The 17,965-nt window shown below is 43.9% G+C and overlaps 1 protein-coding gene across 1 annotated transcript in view; it reads right to left on the bottom strand.

Annotated features, from left to right (window-relative positions):
- XPR1 (xenotropic and polytropic retrovirus receptor 1) overlaps nt 1-17,965 on the bottom strand; it is a 211,179-nt gene that overhangs the window by 58,361 nt on the left and 134,853 nt on the right. Inside the window, exons 3-6 of the mRNA XM_019501780.1 lie at nt 9,795-10,018; nt 4,346-4,495; nt 3,910-3,993; nt 3,053-3,134 (exon numbers count right to left, since the gene is read on the bottom strand). Of these exons, the coding sequence (XP_019357325.1) occupies nt 3,053-3,134; nt 3,910-3,993; nt 4,346-4,495; nt 9,795-10,018 (540 nt within the window). The remainder of the gene's footprint in view (nt 1-3,052; nt 3,135-3,909; nt 3,994-4,345; nt 4,496-9,794; nt 10,019-17,965) is intronic.

A 17,965-nucleotide genomic window follows, 5' to 3' on the forward strand; every position in this document is an offset into this window, starting at 1 on the left:
GTGTGCAGGCAGCCCAGTACAGTGTAACTGTAAACTGGTGCAGCCTGGCAGCGCGGGATGGCTCCAGTGGATCATGACCAGATTAGGCGACTCCACATTGGTGGGCTGTGATGCTCTGCAACTGCACTGAACTGGGGCTACCCATGCAGGGGCAGTGGGGCTGGGTCGTGGGCATGCAATCCGCCCCCATCCTGGGTCAAGCTGGTCATGATCCGTCATGCAAAGAGTGGATTGTGCCTCTGCCCCAGCCCTGCCGCTATCACTGGCCCATGATCCTAATTCCAACCCCGCCTCCCATACTGCTCCTGGATGTCTCTCCCTATCTGCCTGTCCTGCTCCCAGATGCACCATCCCATCCACCCAGCTGAGCATGCTGTGCCCATAGGGGCCATTTACAGAGTTTTGGTGAGATGTTGTGGGTACAGGGATGCAGGGAATCTAGCCCACAACAGCTCACCAAAACTCCCTAAGTGGCCCTTCAGCCCAAATAATTACTCACCCCTGCTTTGGATGCACTTGCTGCAGCTACCACCATGCGTGGATTCTTGCCACTACTCCAAACCCAGGTTTATAGCTGTCTTTTTTTAATTAGAAGCTATGGATGTGTTTTGTTGTTATACATTCCAGCACAATGCCCATCTTGCAAATTACAAATTCATGACCTTAAAGTTCTGTCTATGAAGCCAACTATTTATCAATTCAGTAAAAGCTACTAATACGTTCATAAAAGAGCATCTAAGTTAAATGAAAAAACCCATCTTTACAGTTAGTTATAACACAACTTCCATTTCCTAATATTTGCAGAAACTTGCAGATACCAAATCATGCCATCTCACAAGAATACAACAATTAACACTGGCTTAGATGCATACATATCTGAAAATTAGGATTGTGTTCATGAGCTCATCACTGATGCTGTATTGCTTTTTTATTCCAAGCACTTGTGTGCTTTCAAATTTCACATTAGGAGGCAAACATCAACACAGTTAGCTTTAACCACAGCTTTCAAAGGTCACATAGGCAAACTACAGACAAACCATGAAAACACTATGCATCAAGAACTGTGCACGTATGTGTGTGCACACACATGCAGGCAATAATCTGCCTCTGTGATGGAAAACAAGGAAAATAGTTTTAAAAACAGCTTCCAACATATATTAAATACAAAAATAACAGTTTAAAAATTGTTTTAAAACTTTCTCTTGTGCAAAATATGCATTGATCTGCTGGCTGTTTACTTTGCATTATTTGAACAGACTACTGTGCCACTGGAAACAGAAGCCAGGCCTTTTCACATGCAACTGAAAACACTGACTGCAACAAAGCAAAATTCTTCCTCTGAATTAACGGAATGGCTTTACATTATTCTGATGACTCTGGGTAACATACCCCAATAAGTGGACTTCACATGGACCAGAGACCAACCAAATTAAGACAAGGTCCAGGATACATGAGAACATGTGTGCTTTCCATATATGCTTACCAGCAAAGCAATATATTGCCACATCAGGTCCATATAAGTCAAACAAAGAAAGCCTAAGAAATTCCTGGAAGAAAACTTATAAAAAAGGATGGAATTGCATGATATGAAGTTGGCTGAAATGGGTTCTTCTGTCTTCCCACCTGGAGTTCTACAAGCACGTAATACCTTCTTCTAGTGCAGGAGTCAGCAACATTTTTAGGCAGAGTGCCAAAAACACCTGCAGCCTCAACTTGCAAAATGTTGGTGTGTCAGCGGCAGATGGCACAGGAGCTGCAAGAGGCCTGATCCTTGTGGCAGCACAGGCCTGGCCCCTTTCCCGAGGTGCAACTGTCAAGCAAAATGCCTTCATGTGCCACGCTCTGGCACATGCCAGGGGTTGCGTACCCATATTCTAGTAAGTCAATACTAGAGAAAACCTAGAAACACACCAGGAAGAGTGGTGGTGACTGCTCAAAGGTACTATTAGAAATAAGCCAATGAAAGATTGTAAAGTTGGCAGGAGATTCCACCAAGAAGATAAGTAGGAATCCAGGAACATAACCAACGTATATAAATATTACGTATTAAGGCAGGGGTTTTCAACCTTTTTTACTAAGTATACCTTCAGCAGTCAGGCACGCAGTGGGGTGGGGAGGGGCGCACATGGTTGAACACAGAGGGAGGAGGGGTAGCATGCAGCCAAATGTGGAGTGACGGCAGGACAAGGTGGTGGGTGGTGCGTGCAAGCTCCTCCGCATCCAGCCAGGCGGGCAGCACTTGTGAAGTCTGCAGAGGGGCACCATTGTCCTTTCCCCCTGCTCCCCCCAGCCCTGCTCCTTGGGGGGCAGTGGTACAGGGTGGTGGGTGGCAGTGCTCCATCCCCACCCACCCACACATACCCCCTAAGGCCTTCGCAAGGAACCCCAGGGGTACACATATTCCCGGTCGACAACCCCTGTATTATGGTAAAGAAAAACTGAAGGTAGTAGTTTACTAGCTTGGTTTGACTCAGACTACCAAATCTTCTAACTAGGATTATTTTGATTAATCCAATCCAGTTGCTAGACCAGAAGTGGGCACGATGGCAGATCCAGCCAATGGTCGGACTCTATTTCCCAGCATCCCCTGCCTGCATCTCTATGGTTTGTTTCCACGGAGACCCCAGCAGTGGTGGCACTGTGACGGTGGGGCCAGGGTTTCCATGGAGACTGGCCCCAGCAGCACTGGCAGGACATGCAGCTGGGCAGGGAGCTGCTCCAGGACTGGGATCTTGCAGCAGTGACAATGTGGTCCACAGCCGGGACAGAGCCGCAATCTGCTGCCTGCATGCCCCTGCCTGGGGCGTGCGGGTAGCAGATCACAGTTCTGGCCTGGCTCCAGACTAGCCTGTCATCACCGCATGATTCTGGTCTCAGAGCAGCTCTCTGCCCAGCCATGCACCCTGCCAGCGCTGCTGGGGCTGGTCTCCATGAAGACCCTGACTGTCATGACTCTGACACTGTTGGGGTCCCCGTGGAAACCGGCTGCAGTGATGTGGGCAGGGGCTGCTGGGAAATAGAGTACACTTCAGGCCTGATCTAAAATACATACCTGAAAGAATGACAGTAATATTCAACACAATGAATATTCCACAGAATAAGCCGACCCTGAAGGTAGTCCATGCTGGTGCAGGCTGTGAAAAGAACAATAGCCAGGTTAAAGATAAATGACTACTACTGCTGCATACGAATTTCAGAGTAAGTTTCAAATCAGAGGATGCAATATTCTGGCCTATGATTTAATACTTCCTTTCCCTTTCAATAAAGTCTCTTAAATCTAACAAGTACAACTGGGCACCAGCCAGAAACATTATGCCTATGTCAAAACAGAGCTCAAGTGTCTTAATATCTTCCAAGAGATTTGCCAGACCTTCACACAAACATTCCAGCATAGGATAGATAGCAGAGCACAGCCAGAACTAATAGTAGATGTGGAATGTTAACATTTCTCTCTATTATTCACCTCTTGATGCATGAACTTGCTCCAATGCACTAACATTTGAAGACCTACTTCCAAATCCTACACTGAAGTAGGTTACATTTCCTAGAAACCATTAGCTCTCATGAGAAAAATCAAGCTAATTACCACACATCACCACACATACATAGCGATCCTGCTTCCAGTTCAGGGATACAGGACTGGACTGGAAGCAAGGCAACAGCTTGAAGAGAGACCCATACAGAGCTAGCATGGGTCTCCCTTCAAGATGTTGCCTGATAACATATAGACATACATCAAGTAACTTCAGATGCTAATCATTTCTCTCATGTCAGGTAGGAACACTCATTTCAATTTATTTGTACTTTTAAATTCTGTGTGGGGGAAGAGGAGTAAGATGATAGGGTTAAAATGTAATCAGTCACTAACAGGTGAGAAAAACAGGCACTACAAGAACCAAGTGCTCTCACCTGGGCTGCTCCCAAGGGTGGGACACGCAGACGCTTCATGGCCTTCTGTCTATCTCCATCCTCTAACTCATTGGTCACCACTGTCTACAGAAATAAGGGTCACAAGAATTTAATGCAGATCTCACCCAAAAAAGCATATGTTGCACGTTAGTTATGTCAAGTTACTACACAATACCACTATCCATCTCAACAGATCCTCATAGTGCAAGTCACCTGGTGAAGCCAAACCCATGATTAAGATGCAAGTAACTGAAGCCAGAAGTGGCTGCACTTTCAAATCTGTTAATAACTGTAACAGCTATTAAGACAATTTATTCAGTTTTTAAGTACAAAGAATTGATATTATGACTGGTGAACAGAGAGCGAAACCAACACTAAAGAAAAAAATTATTTATCCACATAAAGGGAAAGCAATACACAGGCTAGCATTCTCTACCTCTGTCTCAGAGATGAGCTGGTTGATTTTCTTGCAAGTGTAGAATGGTGCCACTTCCACATGGGCCACCCGCCAGTCTGCACCACGTGTTGTCTCCAGAATCTTGTCATGCTTCTTCAGGATCTTACGGAACCCTGTGAAATTCAGGTTCTAGAAACAAGGCAAACACAATTTTAGCCTCATCGAAGACTGAAAGTTGAAAGCTGGAAATATTTCAGGGGCAGCAGAAAAGGAACAGTTATTAAGGCTTGTTAGTCATCAAACTAACAGAAAATATTCCAGAAGGGTTTTTTTTTTTTTAATCTACAGAGCTATTGTGTGAAGGAATACAAACTATGGAAAATAACAGCAACAATGAATAGACTGAGGGAGTAAAATACTGGAGACTGTTTACAAAGAATTAATAAAACCTCTTGTATTATTTAGGCTTATAACAATAACATATGCAACACAGCTAATTATTAAATGGAGATAAATCAATATGAGATTGCAAATTCAGAGACGCAGTTATTCCATTACTATCTTACACACTTAGCTGTATGTAGGCCTTGCAAAAGTTAACAGCAGGTGATCTCAGTGGCAACTGGATTTCACCTTTTGCTCAAAATGAAAATGTTGCCACCATAATTAAAAGCTACTTTTTAAAAAAAAAATGAATGTAAAATCAAATTCCAAGTTCAGAAGCTTGAGTTAACCTTGGCCAGAAATAGAATATTCTACATTGCAAAAAAATAAAAAGTTTCCACATTTCCCTTTCTAACTAAATGACTACCATTTTTTCTGATGAAAATTCACTGTAGGTAACTCCGTTTTGGGCATACCACATTCTAATTTTGAATTTGAGGGTTCTTTCATATGGGAAGTACAGCAGCTCATTGAAATATAGTTCACATACTGCATTCATAGCAGTTCAACACTGCCAGCTGTTGCAATAAGCTCACAACCACAATTTATACCTGCAGTGGTGGTTTTGTAAGAAATATAATGCATTCTGCCTCACTTTCTTATCTAGGTTTCATATCTATTTGCCATTTTTTCAACAGAACAGGCTTTCTAGTTCCTTTCATTCAAAGGTAACATTAAATGTCAATTCTAAGAATGTAAAAAAGTGAAGTAACATTACATAAGGCCTATCTTTGCACAAGAAAATCTTGTAGGTGTTTAAAATCTGACCAATCTAGTCCAGTCAAGTGTGTTTATTCCTTATAAAAGTATTCTGTACACTAAGTATAAAAAAAGACTAATGTTAAAGGAAGTAGTGACTATACTAAAAGACACTAAAGATAAGACCCAGAGTAACAAACTAGGAAAGAGGGATAATATTTATGGTATGTATAAGCCTGGGTCTATGTAATCAATAAAAGACTGTGTATTCTAAGAAAAGACTGTGTCAACACTATCCTTATTATTAACATAATTTATATTTATAACCTATCTTATCTAGAACATGTGCATAGGTGTGGCAAAGGTCCTTAAACAGTGGTTGATCAGAGTGCCAACCTAAATATTGACTTTCACTTTTTTATGATATGTAGTATTGTACAATACATAGTTATAAAAGAGACAGGAAAGCTCACAGCAACTGGCAGGAGACAGAAGGGTGCTATGATGAGATATTTGATATGCTAAAACAATGAACTCTTCAAAGAGTCAACCCACAGCACTCCATGATCCACTGAACCAGTTTATTCAAGCATTAGCAATATAGATGGAGGGGGGAAAAAAGCATGCCCGCATGCAAAATCAAGCCCATATATTTGTTCAGAAAGAAACAGAAAACAGTAGAATTCAATGCCTTTGGGAAAGATTCCAACTGTTCTACTGAAATTATTTTCAATCTAATTATGCTTGTAGTGATTTACTACCAGGCCCACATAATGTAGAAGGGAAAGAAGAGACAGGGAGATGGGAGTAGGAAACCCAATGCATTAATAATCTGTATTACTACAGACAAGAGACTTTAATTACTTTCCATTGGAAAACCTAGTGTTTCACCCCTGAGACAGCAGAGCCTTATCTCATAAAGTTAGAATGAAAAACATAACAAAATGACATTTTGGTCAGATTCTTCTGTAGCCTTGAAGTGAATCATTTTATTGACTAAAGAAGTGATTAGAGCTCTTTAACTCTTGTGTTCCTCAGGAAGCACAGGCAGTTATTGCATTATGCATCTCAGAGCTCTTCTACCGGAGTATTTTCCTCTGGCAGCTCAAGTTCTATGATTCCAGAACTGAAAAGTTAAAAAGTTAGTGCAGTTATACCTGCAACCTTAAACAAAAGATTTTGCCAAAGAGAACATGCAGAAATCATTTACTTAGCCTGCATTTTCTTTAATACCTTTCATATTACTGAGAATAATCCTGTTTGAGAAGAGCCTTCCAACCTTGCCTTCTATATCTGTTGTATATTAAAGTGAAGGCTATAGTAAGCCTGAATTAGATATCAATTTGCCATGGGGGAAAGGGGAGATGAATGCCACACAGACCAAATGACAACCTAATCTATGCAAAACTAGGTAGGATTAAACAATGGGCTCAAAAGGACTTGCTTATATTTAAATATCCTTTAGAATCCTCATGATCAAACACAAAACAAATATGTATTCTTAGCTAAAACATATTTAATGTCTTCAGCACTTATTTTCTAGCCCATTTGTAGATTTTAATACCTTCTTCCATTACACATTATTCATTATCTGGATTTCCAAAGATTTACTTTATGAATCATATTATATTTATAAATGCTACATTATGAAGAGATTTTGTGTTTTATACACTGAATTCAAATAGTTCATGACTAACAATGCCAAGATCCCCTTTTATTTGCATATGCTCAAATTAATTTCTCCCCTGGTGAGAATTAGCAAATAAACGCAATCCAGAATCCATACTGTAAAGTCGTGGCTTTGTTTTTGAATTCACTTCAGAATCTGTAGTATGATAGATGGTTGGCTTTTTCCTACCAATAACTGGATAATTAATATCACTTCATAGGCATATATCCTCTGGTTTTCAGGACCTTAAAAAAAGATGCTCAAATTTTCTTGTTCATACTCTACTACTGTCCTAGTAGTCCACAAAAAAATACCTACTTGTTTAAGCTTTCTTTTTCCTTCGTTATAACCCAACTCAAAAGACCTCAGTATTACATGTCAGCCACAGCTCAACAGCACTGTAAATGTTTGACATATTGCTGCTTCCCACTCACTTTTGTGGCTTCTACACAGATCAGTACAATTTATGCTGACATTCCAGTTATAAGAATCTTCCCACCAGGTTTCAGCTATGCCAGAACTTGTTAACACTTCTATGTTCTTGCTTCCCACGCTGCCTGCTTTTGTGTTCAGGCACTTTTCTTAATACACATATTCTTTTGTCCTCAATCTGAAAACAATTTCAATTAATTTCTTTCCCTCTCCTACCTAGCATAAAGCCTCAAAAGAAGCTGTACCACTTTTGAATGCAGACTATTTTGCTTAAGTAACAATTGCCAAATCTGAACAGTCTGAGAATTTAGTCACTAAATCTTGGCAAAGAAAATTATTTTCTTTTGGTAGAGACCAACCAATGAATATGCCAGCCACTTTTTCAAAGCAGTCATCTCATTGTCTTTAACTTCCTTATCACATCACATAAGTGATTCTTGGTCATGTAGTACAAGAGACTCCTTACCTTCCCATCCCCAGGAGTACAATACAAAGAAAAAATGACCAACATAAGTGGCTAAAACCTTTGAGGTCAAATACCCATAAAGCTCTACTCTTCCTAAAACAACATTGGTTCCGAAATATTTTGATGTGCTTTAGCTTGGAAGGGCCTGTGCCTTTGTACAGCTATCAACATGCTCCAACTTGTAAGGGGGGGGTGGGCAGGGAGGGAGAGGTTTAAAGCTTTCCACACCTATTCTTCCACATTGTTTCACCAGGAAATGAGCAAAGATTTAACATTACTATACCTACTTTAAAATTTTGAACTAGTAACTGAACTAATCAGAGAAGTACAAGTACTTCTAGTAGCACAAGAAGTCAGGCTGCAAGCTAATTTTCAGCCATTTTAAAACTAGTGGGCCAATATTTTCCACCTGAGGAGCCTAATGTAAAGTATTTAAACCCTCTGTTTAGGTATTTAAATAAGTGCCCTAACATTTGGAAGTGCTTGATAAAACACACTGACGTCAATAAAAGCAGGAAGTCCTCAGAACCTTTGAAAAATGAAACCCCGCTAAATCCTTATTTACATTCTAGGCTTTTATACAAAATTCTTTATTCTAAATTCAGTGTGGAATTTTGGTTGGTAAACTTCTCTAATGGAGACCTCATTTAGGAGACTATAATGGGAACATTTCATTTTAGACAACTAATTTAAAATAGCATGTTAATTTCACAAGCTTAAAAAGCTGTAAATAAATTTTAAATGCAACTCATGTATGGTAAGGTATTTTCAAAATAATAATTTAAATAAAAAGAAATTAGTCAACATTATGAACTGCTCTGCAAGCCTTTAAAGGAAAAAAAAAACACCCTCAAGATTAAGTTTTTTGCAATACAAATTAGTTTGTGGCACTACTGCATCCCTTTTGCTGTTATGATTCAAATATGCCGAAGATTTTGTTTTATACAGGTTTCCCTAGCTTTATGCTGTATATATGTTCCTGGAAAATGGTGCATAACTCAAATTCACATAAAATGAACCCTCTTTACAATGTAACAAATAGGGATAAGTGCCAAGACCTCAACTATACTGACCTCCAGACCCATTTCTACCACTTTTACAAGACCATTTTGGTACTCACCAACAGCAGACAGCACATATAAGCACAGGGAACAATCATAATGGGGCACACAACTACAGAAACACATGTCGCAGACAATGAGTGAGGAGCATAGATCCACACAGGAGACTATATTTTGGTGCGTGTCACTCCCACAATGCAACACACAAAACAGCTGGCTGTGGACTTCAACCACACTGATCATGTAAGAGTAAATTTACCCCACCTATAACGAATTTTTGGTATAAAAAGGGTCATCGCATAAGAGCAGATTCGCACATACAGAACCCACACAAAGCGAGGGAACCCTGTACATACTTCAAGGCTAGGAACTTTTATGACAATGTAGCCTTCAAAATTTTGGTTAAATTTTACAGAATTAAACAGGAGTTAAAAACTCATGAAAAAGTAAGGTTTTAAAAGAAAATGCTGATGCAACAGGAGATGTAATAAAGTGAATGATATTATTACGGTAACTCTAGGAAGAAAAAAATGTGTAAAGATCTTGTGCTTCTTCCTAAACTTGCAGGTCCAGCTTTAAACAGAAGTTTGTAGCACCAAAGTTACTGTAGTGACCCGATTTCTTTCCCATTCTCAGTCCCAATTTTCTGACCTCTATTTAATTTTAGGATCAAGAATGATTATGGAGCTCAGGAAAACTGTTCCCGTTTGTAGGTACCTGATAGTTCTGCAGTAAGATGAGGCTGAGGTAGAACTCGCTGAAGGCCAGTTTCAGGTCTTTGATGTTCCTGTGCTGGACACGCTCCTCATGGGACAGGTGGAAGACTGGCTTTCTGCGTTGCCGCAGTGTGGAAATTCCACTAGCTTCCCTCTGCGCATCCAAAGTTGACTGAAGTTCATTCTGAAGGGTAGCGGACCTGCGCTGAGCTTCTGCAAGCTTTTCTGTTATCAAGGAAAAGGAAATGTCAAATATCACGAACAGGCAGGGAGCAACTTGTCTACTGAGGCTCTTGTGTCTCACCAATACCATGCTTATCCTCCAGCTGTTGTACTCTTGCGGGGGAAACAGATATCCACCACTAATCCTTAAAGTTCAATACATATGTAAAGTCTGACTATCTAAAGCTCTTTCTTTCCAAAGACCTTCTAAATAACTTATGAGCAACTGCAGCTCTCAAAAATCCTGACATACAGGTATGTACGAATCACTTTTTACAGACTAGGCCAGAGATAACATGACTTTTCCTTTATTATGAGTCAAAGCAGTAGAAGAACTAGGAACGGAACTAGAGCTTTTAATTTCCCGTTCAGGGCTTTCATTTCTAGACAATGCTTCCTCTGGAATTCACAAGATAAAAAGAATTCCAGCAGACAACATCTGTGCTCAACTGCTCTCTGACCTCCACCTATAAGTAGAGGCTATAAGACGACCCCAAAGAGACTTAGTCAAAACTCGCAATATACTGCCATTCTGCAATACCATAGTGGGAGACAGAAAATATCTGCTGCCCGTTATGCTGTCTGAAAACCAAAGCACTCCATAAAATACAAAAGATATAAGTAGCGTAACTATAGCAGGGGATGGGCAACCACAGCACTAGTCTTATGTGCCAAAGGGGCAGGGGCAGGCAGAGAGGAAAGGCAGGGCACAGAAAGAGTAGCCTGGCCTGCTGGCCAGGCCACCACTCCCAGCAGCACGACTGCAGCTTCTGCCCACCATGAACCACCCAGTTGTGCCTCTGAAAGATATCAATAGTTGAACTTACACATCTTCACTTGTCAAAAATGAGTCATAAATCATTAGGGTTGCTAAGTAAGATGCTTTTTCGTGTCACTCCTCATATTAGGCCACACTCAGGACAGGAGTACCATAAAGCTTGCTAGCTAATAATGCGTATCCCTCCCCCAACAGTCAATCAAGGCAACCACTTTGTTTCTTTGAATTCCACAACAGGCCAGAACACACAACATTTCATATGGAAATAAAGAAATCAAAGAAAGCAAGTGGGTCAAGTTTCAGATTGATTGCAGTGGGGGTTATCCCTTTTGGCAGGCATGCCACAAATTGGCCTTGTGCCTTTCCCCTGCTGCACTGGACCAATCATCTGTTTTGAGTAGATCACTGGCTTTCAAGACAGCTAGTCAGCTATTGGAAACTGGTAGCCTATATTGACGAGTCGACAAATCAACTCTTTGGACTGGTCCTTTAGAAGAGATAGCTCAGAGGGCAGTGCTGGGCAACCAAAAGCTTTCACAAAAGTAGATGACCCAAAAGACTTTAACATCCCCGTGAGTAGTTTCAGAATTTTGTGAAAGGGAATGCAGGAGCAGTGTTTGGTACTGCTGGCATGCCTGCATCCCAGCTCCCCATCTCACCACCTCTAGGCAGACACACTATGCTACAGGAGCAGCAGGGGGGACTTTTTTAAGTCCCCGAAACAGGTAAGAATCCTGTCCCGTTTACCCACCCAGTCAGCACCCCCTCCCTTACTGTCTGTCCTCAGCACCTTGTCCTCTTCCCCCTCTCCCCAACCCGCGGCTGCTGCTGCCTCTCGCTGATTGGGGGGAGGGAAGAGGAGAGCAGGGCTCCACAACCATTCCTGCCCTGCTCCAGCTGGACTCAGCAGGGGCAGCAGTGGGTGGGCTCATCTCTGCCCAGTCCCCTTGGTGTTCTCTGCCAGCCCAGAAGCAAGTTCAGGAAAGGGAAACCTTTCTGTTGCTGCTGTCCCTTGCTGATCCCAGCTAGAGTGGCTCTGGAACCCATCCCTCCACAAGGCTCCCAATTCATTTCACAGGGTGGTAGTTCTAGAGCAGCATTTCCCAACCTTTTTCATCCCGCAGCCTTTCCCATCCCACAGCACACTGGCTGAAAGTGAAGCGGAGGTGGGGAATAGTACACAGCCAAACACAGAGCAGGGAGGTATGTGACCCGATGTGAAGGGTGCCGGGGGGGGGGTGGCACGCAGCCAAACGCAGAGTGGTGGCTGCGCGGGGTGGTGGTGGCAGTAGTGGCAACACTGGCTGGAGCCCCACCCTGCCGGGAGTCAAACCCATCCAAGATCCCACAGCACACCTGGTAATGTCTGATGGCACACCAGTGTGCTGCGGCACACTGGTTGGGAAACACTGTTTTGGAGTCTTCAACACTTCCCCCCCTCAATCAGCTGGACACAGCAGCAGTAGCACGGGAAGGAAACATGCTTCAAAAACAGAGGAAAAGGGAGGGGGTACCAAGAAAGGAGGGGAGGAGAGGATTCTTACGCAACTTAGGGACTTAAAAGTCCCCACTGCTATTACTGTGGCATGGTCCAAGAGGGGTGCATCCACACCACTGCACCCCCTCTGGATCCAACACTGAACTTCCCCATCCTGACTCTTAACATTCTGTTCCAATTTATTCCAGCTGAACCCAAGATATTACAGGCCTGAAGTACATCACGAGAAAAAAGAATATAAATTAACTATGAAGAGGAAGGAATTTTTAGTTAGACTGTTTCAAGTTGTTTTTGTAACACCCATTTCACTTCAATGAAATTGCCAGTATGAATTAAAGAGTTCTCTGTTAAATAATCAAAACCCCTTCAATTAGGTTGTTCAGCACTCATCTCTGACTACCCACTAGTTCAACAAAAGCAGGAAAAAAATAGTAAGAGACTCAGAAAAATAAAAGTAATATCCTAAGTGTCTTTCTATATATGTAAGAAAAACAAAAATGGTATAAGTCTAATTTCTCAAAACTACGTTGTAGATAACTTCATACAGGAAAAGCTCCATCGACAATGAAACCAATCAAGCCACTCTTACAGGAGCTGAGAAAACAGCTCCCCTTCAAAGCAACAGGCAGCTAGTGACCTCAGTAGAAGGATGTAGGTGCCTGTACACCAAAGCCAGAAGGATGGGGAACAAGCAGGAGGAATTAGTCCTCCTGCTTTTCACTGGGCACTGCGATCTAGCAGGGATCACGGAGACCTGGTGGGACTCCTCTCACGACTGGAGCATAGCCATAAAGGGCTACATCCTTCACAGAAGGGATTAGGTAGGAAAGAGAGGTGGGGGTGTTGCCCCCTATGTGAAGGAGCAGTACACCTCCCTACAGGATGATGTTGGCCCCAAAGAAGAACAGCCTGAAATCCTCTGGGTCAAGCTCTGGGGGAGGTGCAGCGAGAGAGACTTGACTGTAGGTGTATACTACAGGCCGCCTAACCAAGGGGAGGAATTTGATCCAGTGTTTGCCTGTGAACTAACAGAGGTTGCGTGTGCACAGGACATGGTTGTCATGGGTGACTTCAACTACTCGAACATCTCCTGGGAGGAGTACTCGGACAGCTCAGATCGATCACAATCCTTCCTGACCAGCACCAAAGAGCTTTTTTTGACTCAGGAGATGCACAGGCCAACTAGAGGCAATGCAGTTCTTGACCTGGTCCTGGCCAAAGGGACTGACCTGGTGGCCAACTTAAACATAGAGGGCAGCCTAGGCGATAGTGACCATGAAATCATTACATTCATGGTCTGTCACAAGGTTGACAAAACAAATGCCAAGCTCAAAGTCTTAGACTTCAAAACCGCAAATTTTAATAAGCTTGGGTCAATAGTGGAGAATACCCTGAGAGACCAAGGACCACAGGTAAAGGGAGCACGAGAAGAATGGTTATTCCTTAAGGATACAATCCTTAAGGCTCAGAGAAAATCCATTGCCTTACAGAGAAAAAGTAGCAGAAGGGTCAAAAAACCCTCTTGGCTAAGCAGGGAAGTTGCAGCCATCCTACAGAAAAAGACAGAGCCGTACAACAATTGAACCTTGGGACAGCCTCTAAGGAAGACTACTTGACAATGGCCCACACATGTAGAAAACAGATTAGGCAAGCTAAGGCAGAAACCAAACTACAACTAGCTACAAGAATCAAGGACAACAAGAAGTCCTTCTTTAGCTACATAGGGAGTAAAAGGAAAACTAATGGGAGTGTGGGGCTGCTGGCTCAATGCCTCAGGGTACCTGGTCACTACCACTCAGGAAAAAATGGAACTCCTAAATGAGTACTATGCCTTGGTCTTTCACAAGACCAAGGGGAACAACATGCCAGGTAGGACACAGAACGAGCAGGACAGGGTTGACGCCATTCCCACCATTGCCATAGAACAGGTGTATGATCAATTTAAGAAGTTAGATGTATATAAATCAGCAGGACTGGATGAACTCCACTCAAGAGTGTTGCAAGAGTTGGCCAAAGTAATCGCAGAGGCAAAGGTCTTTAAATATGGGCCTCTGGAGAAATCCCAGAGGACTGGAAGAGGGCCTATGTTGTGCCCATCTTCAAGAAGGGGAAGCGTGAAGACTCGGGAAACTACAGGCCAATTGGCTTAACTTCTATTCCAGCAGGTCTCATCTGACCAATCTAATTTCTTTCTATGATCAGGTGACTCCTCATCTGCACGAGAGAAAAGCAGTTGACAACATATACCTCGACTTCCAGAAAGCCTTTGACCTGGTATCCCACAAGGTACTGATCAGAAAACTGGAGGATATCAGGCTCAACTCCAGGACCGTCAAGTGGGTGTGAAACTGGATGCAGGGTAGGACACAGAGTCCAAATGAATGGACTGGTGTCGTCCTGGCAAGATGCAGGCAGCGGCACACCCCAGGGGTTGGTACTTGGCCCAGTAGTGTTCAATATCTCTGTCAATGACCTGGATGAGGGCGTGAAAAGCCCATTGGCCAAGTTCGCGGATGACACTAAGATATGGGGTTGTGCGAACACACCCGCAGATAGGCTGCAGATACAAGCAGACCTAGACAAGCTGACATGCTGGGCAGAACAGAACAGAACCAGATGAGGTTCAACATAGAGAAATGCAAAGTGTTGCATCTGGAAAGGAAGAACCCCCAGCACACCTACAGGCTGGGCATTGCTAAACTGACCAGCACTACAAATGAAAGGGATCTGGAGGTAACAATAGACCCCACCAGGAATATGAGGTGGCAATGCGATGCAGTAGCCGCTAGGGCCAATAAAACCCTGGCATTCATCAGTCAATGCATCTCCAGTAAATCCAAAGAAGTGATTCTCCCACTTTACTCAACATTGGTGTGGCCGCAGCTGGAGTATTGCATCCAGTTCTGGGCGCTGCACTTCAACAAGGATGTGCTAAAGCTCGAGAGGGCCCAGAGAAAGGCCACCCGCATGATCAGGGACTTGCATGGCAAATCATATGAGGGGAGGCTGAGGAATCTCGGACTCTTCAGCCTTAAGAAAAGAAGGCTGAGAGGGGACCTGATTGCGGCTTACCATTATATCAGAGGCGTACATCAGGAGCTCAGTGAACAACTGTTCACCAGGGCACCCTGGAGAAAAACTAGAAACACCAGCCACAAACTCCTGGAAGACAGTTTTAGGCTGAACTTTAGGAAAAACTTCTTTACAACTAGGGTGCCCAGACTATGGAACAAGGTCCCCCCGGAGGTGGTACAATCATCTCCCCTAGAGGTCTTCAAGAGAAGACTGGACAGTCACCTGGCTGGGGTCGTCTGACCCCAGATGTCTTTCCTGCTCATGCAGGGGGCTGGACCCGATGATTCTCTGGGGTCCCTTCCAGCCCTATGATTCTACCTTTAAATTATTAGAAAATTCTGCTTTAAAAAACAACATCTAGGTTCTTCATATTTTTATTTTGGGAGCCCATCAAAGGCAAGAGGGATTCGAACAACCTAGCAATCAATCTTTACTTGCTAAAATACCATGTTATGGCCAAGACGTGCAGAATGGAAATCAGCACAATACGTGTTACTACAGCTCTTTAAAACATCTACAGTTGCTTAAGGCACATGCAAAGAACAGAAGGAATCAATTTCTTAACCTGCCACAACCCTCACTGTGTTTCTTGGAACTACCTTCATCTTCAGCAATGCAGCAGGATTTCAAAAACCATTTTTAAATAAGTTGCTAAACAGTGTCAGAAAACATAATACCCATTTAGATGCTAAAAAAACCCTAATGGTGTTACTGCACTCCACATGCTTCAGCGTCCACTAATTGCAAAACCAAAATGATTGGCAACAACCAAAGAGAAAAAGTGATATCTTTTGAGACAGTTGCCAAATTCTGTCTCTGTCAATCATGTTCTTACACTCACCCATTACTTCCTGACCTGACACAGGAGCTCTAAAAAGTCAAGATGCCTGCTGTCAATTTATGTGCTCTCTAATGACTGCAACTGGATACCCTCTGCAAACAGAAGGTCAAACAAAGAAGGGCCAACAAACAGGCTAAGGAGCCTGCTGTACAAAACAAGCCTGCCATAAGTCTACCTCTAGTGTGAGCAAGGTACATTTGAGTTTACCTAGTGCAGACAAACTACTAGGAAAGATGTGGATATTTGTTTCCTGAGTTAAAAGCCACAATACTCCTCTAAATACATCACTCCCAGCAAGTATTCAAAACAGTAAAAACATGACCCATCTAACTTCCAATCAGATAATTTTTTATACCCTACCTACGAGTGTTTTAGAGCAGAATTTAAAGAAACTGTTGCACATGGACATAAGCAGTAATCAATAGGAATCCACATTTTCCATTTGCTACAGAAAAACGTGGAAAAATGTGAATTTTCACCTTTAAGGGAGAAAACTGTGGGTTTTCCCTTGCAGGCTGGCAGCAGTGCAGCCTGCAAGGGACTGCTTGAAGCTGCGGGAGGAGAGGAAAGAGGACAACTGGAGGCAGGGGTGCCACGTGCATGTGCGTGTGCGCACACACGTGGCCAGCATACAGCCAGGCAGGGTGGTGGGAGGAGACCTGGCAGCTGGAGACAAGTAAGTCTAGGGTGGGGGAAGGCACTGAAGGGATAGGCCAGGGGAAGGGGTGAGCAGGTCGGTGCTAAGGGAAGGAGTCCAGGCCGGGGGCTGCAGTGGGGCAGGGGGGACTGAGGCAGTGCTTGGTGCCACCAGCAAGCCCAGTTCCAGAGCAGGGGATGCGGGGGTAATCCTTCAGGCCATGGTGGGGCACCACACACTGCCCTGTGCTGCCAGCTGTGGCTGGGGCTCCGGTGAAGTGGGGAAGACCAGTGTAGCAGCATGAAGCCAAGCGTGGCTCTGGCCAAGGCCATGCTGCAGGCAGCTGAAGAAGGATGAGGGGCTCCAAGCAATCTCCATCCTGCCCACAGCAGCTGCAGCAGCTTCCGCTTACAAAGGCAGCAGTGGAACGAGTCCAGCCCCAACATGGGTTGGAGGGAAGAGGAAGGGATGCCTGTAGCACACCCCACCCCAGGCTGGGGCCCTTGTGTCGTGCCAGGAGGCCTGGCCATGGCTCCTCCCTCTCCCAGGCAGTGTCTCCCAGCAGCATGTGGCCACCCCTGCCCCTAAGAGCACGGGCACCAGTCCCCAGTGGCCCAGCCATGAAGCTCCCTGCTGCCTGCAAAGGACCCACACCCTCTTCCCTCACTGGAATCCTATGAGTCCACATGGGGCTGGGCAGGACTGGGGGGGGCAAGGGGCTGCTGGTCAGGAGTGAAGGGCACTGGCATGGCTGGGGGGCAGGGGCCTGTGGGTCAGGAGCGAGAGGCACTGGCAGTGCAGGGAGGCTGTGACTTGGGAGTGAGGGGCAGGGGCAGGACACTGGTATATCAAGGATGCTCAGCAACACAAAAGCAAGGGGGCGGGGGGGTGCCATGGCAGCTGGCCCCACATCCTGGTGAGCGTAGAGAGCAGGGGGAGCTCTGATTTTCCATGATAAAAAAAAAAAAAAAAAAAAGCAAATGCTGAAATGTATAGATATTTAGAATTTATTTTATTATAGTGATTGAGGCACTGGTAGGCTTCCAAATTGCTTTAAAATTGTAAATAAAACATTTTGTTAATCTGACACACACACACACACACACACACACACACACACA

Source organism: Gavialis gangeticus, unplaced genomic scaffold, assembly GCF_001723915.1.
Source record: "Gavialis gangeticus isolate Ggan-Ray unplaced genomic scaffold, GavGan_comp1, whole genome shotgun sequence".
NCBI classification, from domain to species: domain Eukaryota; kingdom Metazoa; phylum Chordata; order Crocodylia; family Gavialidae; genus Gavialis; species Gavialis gangeticus.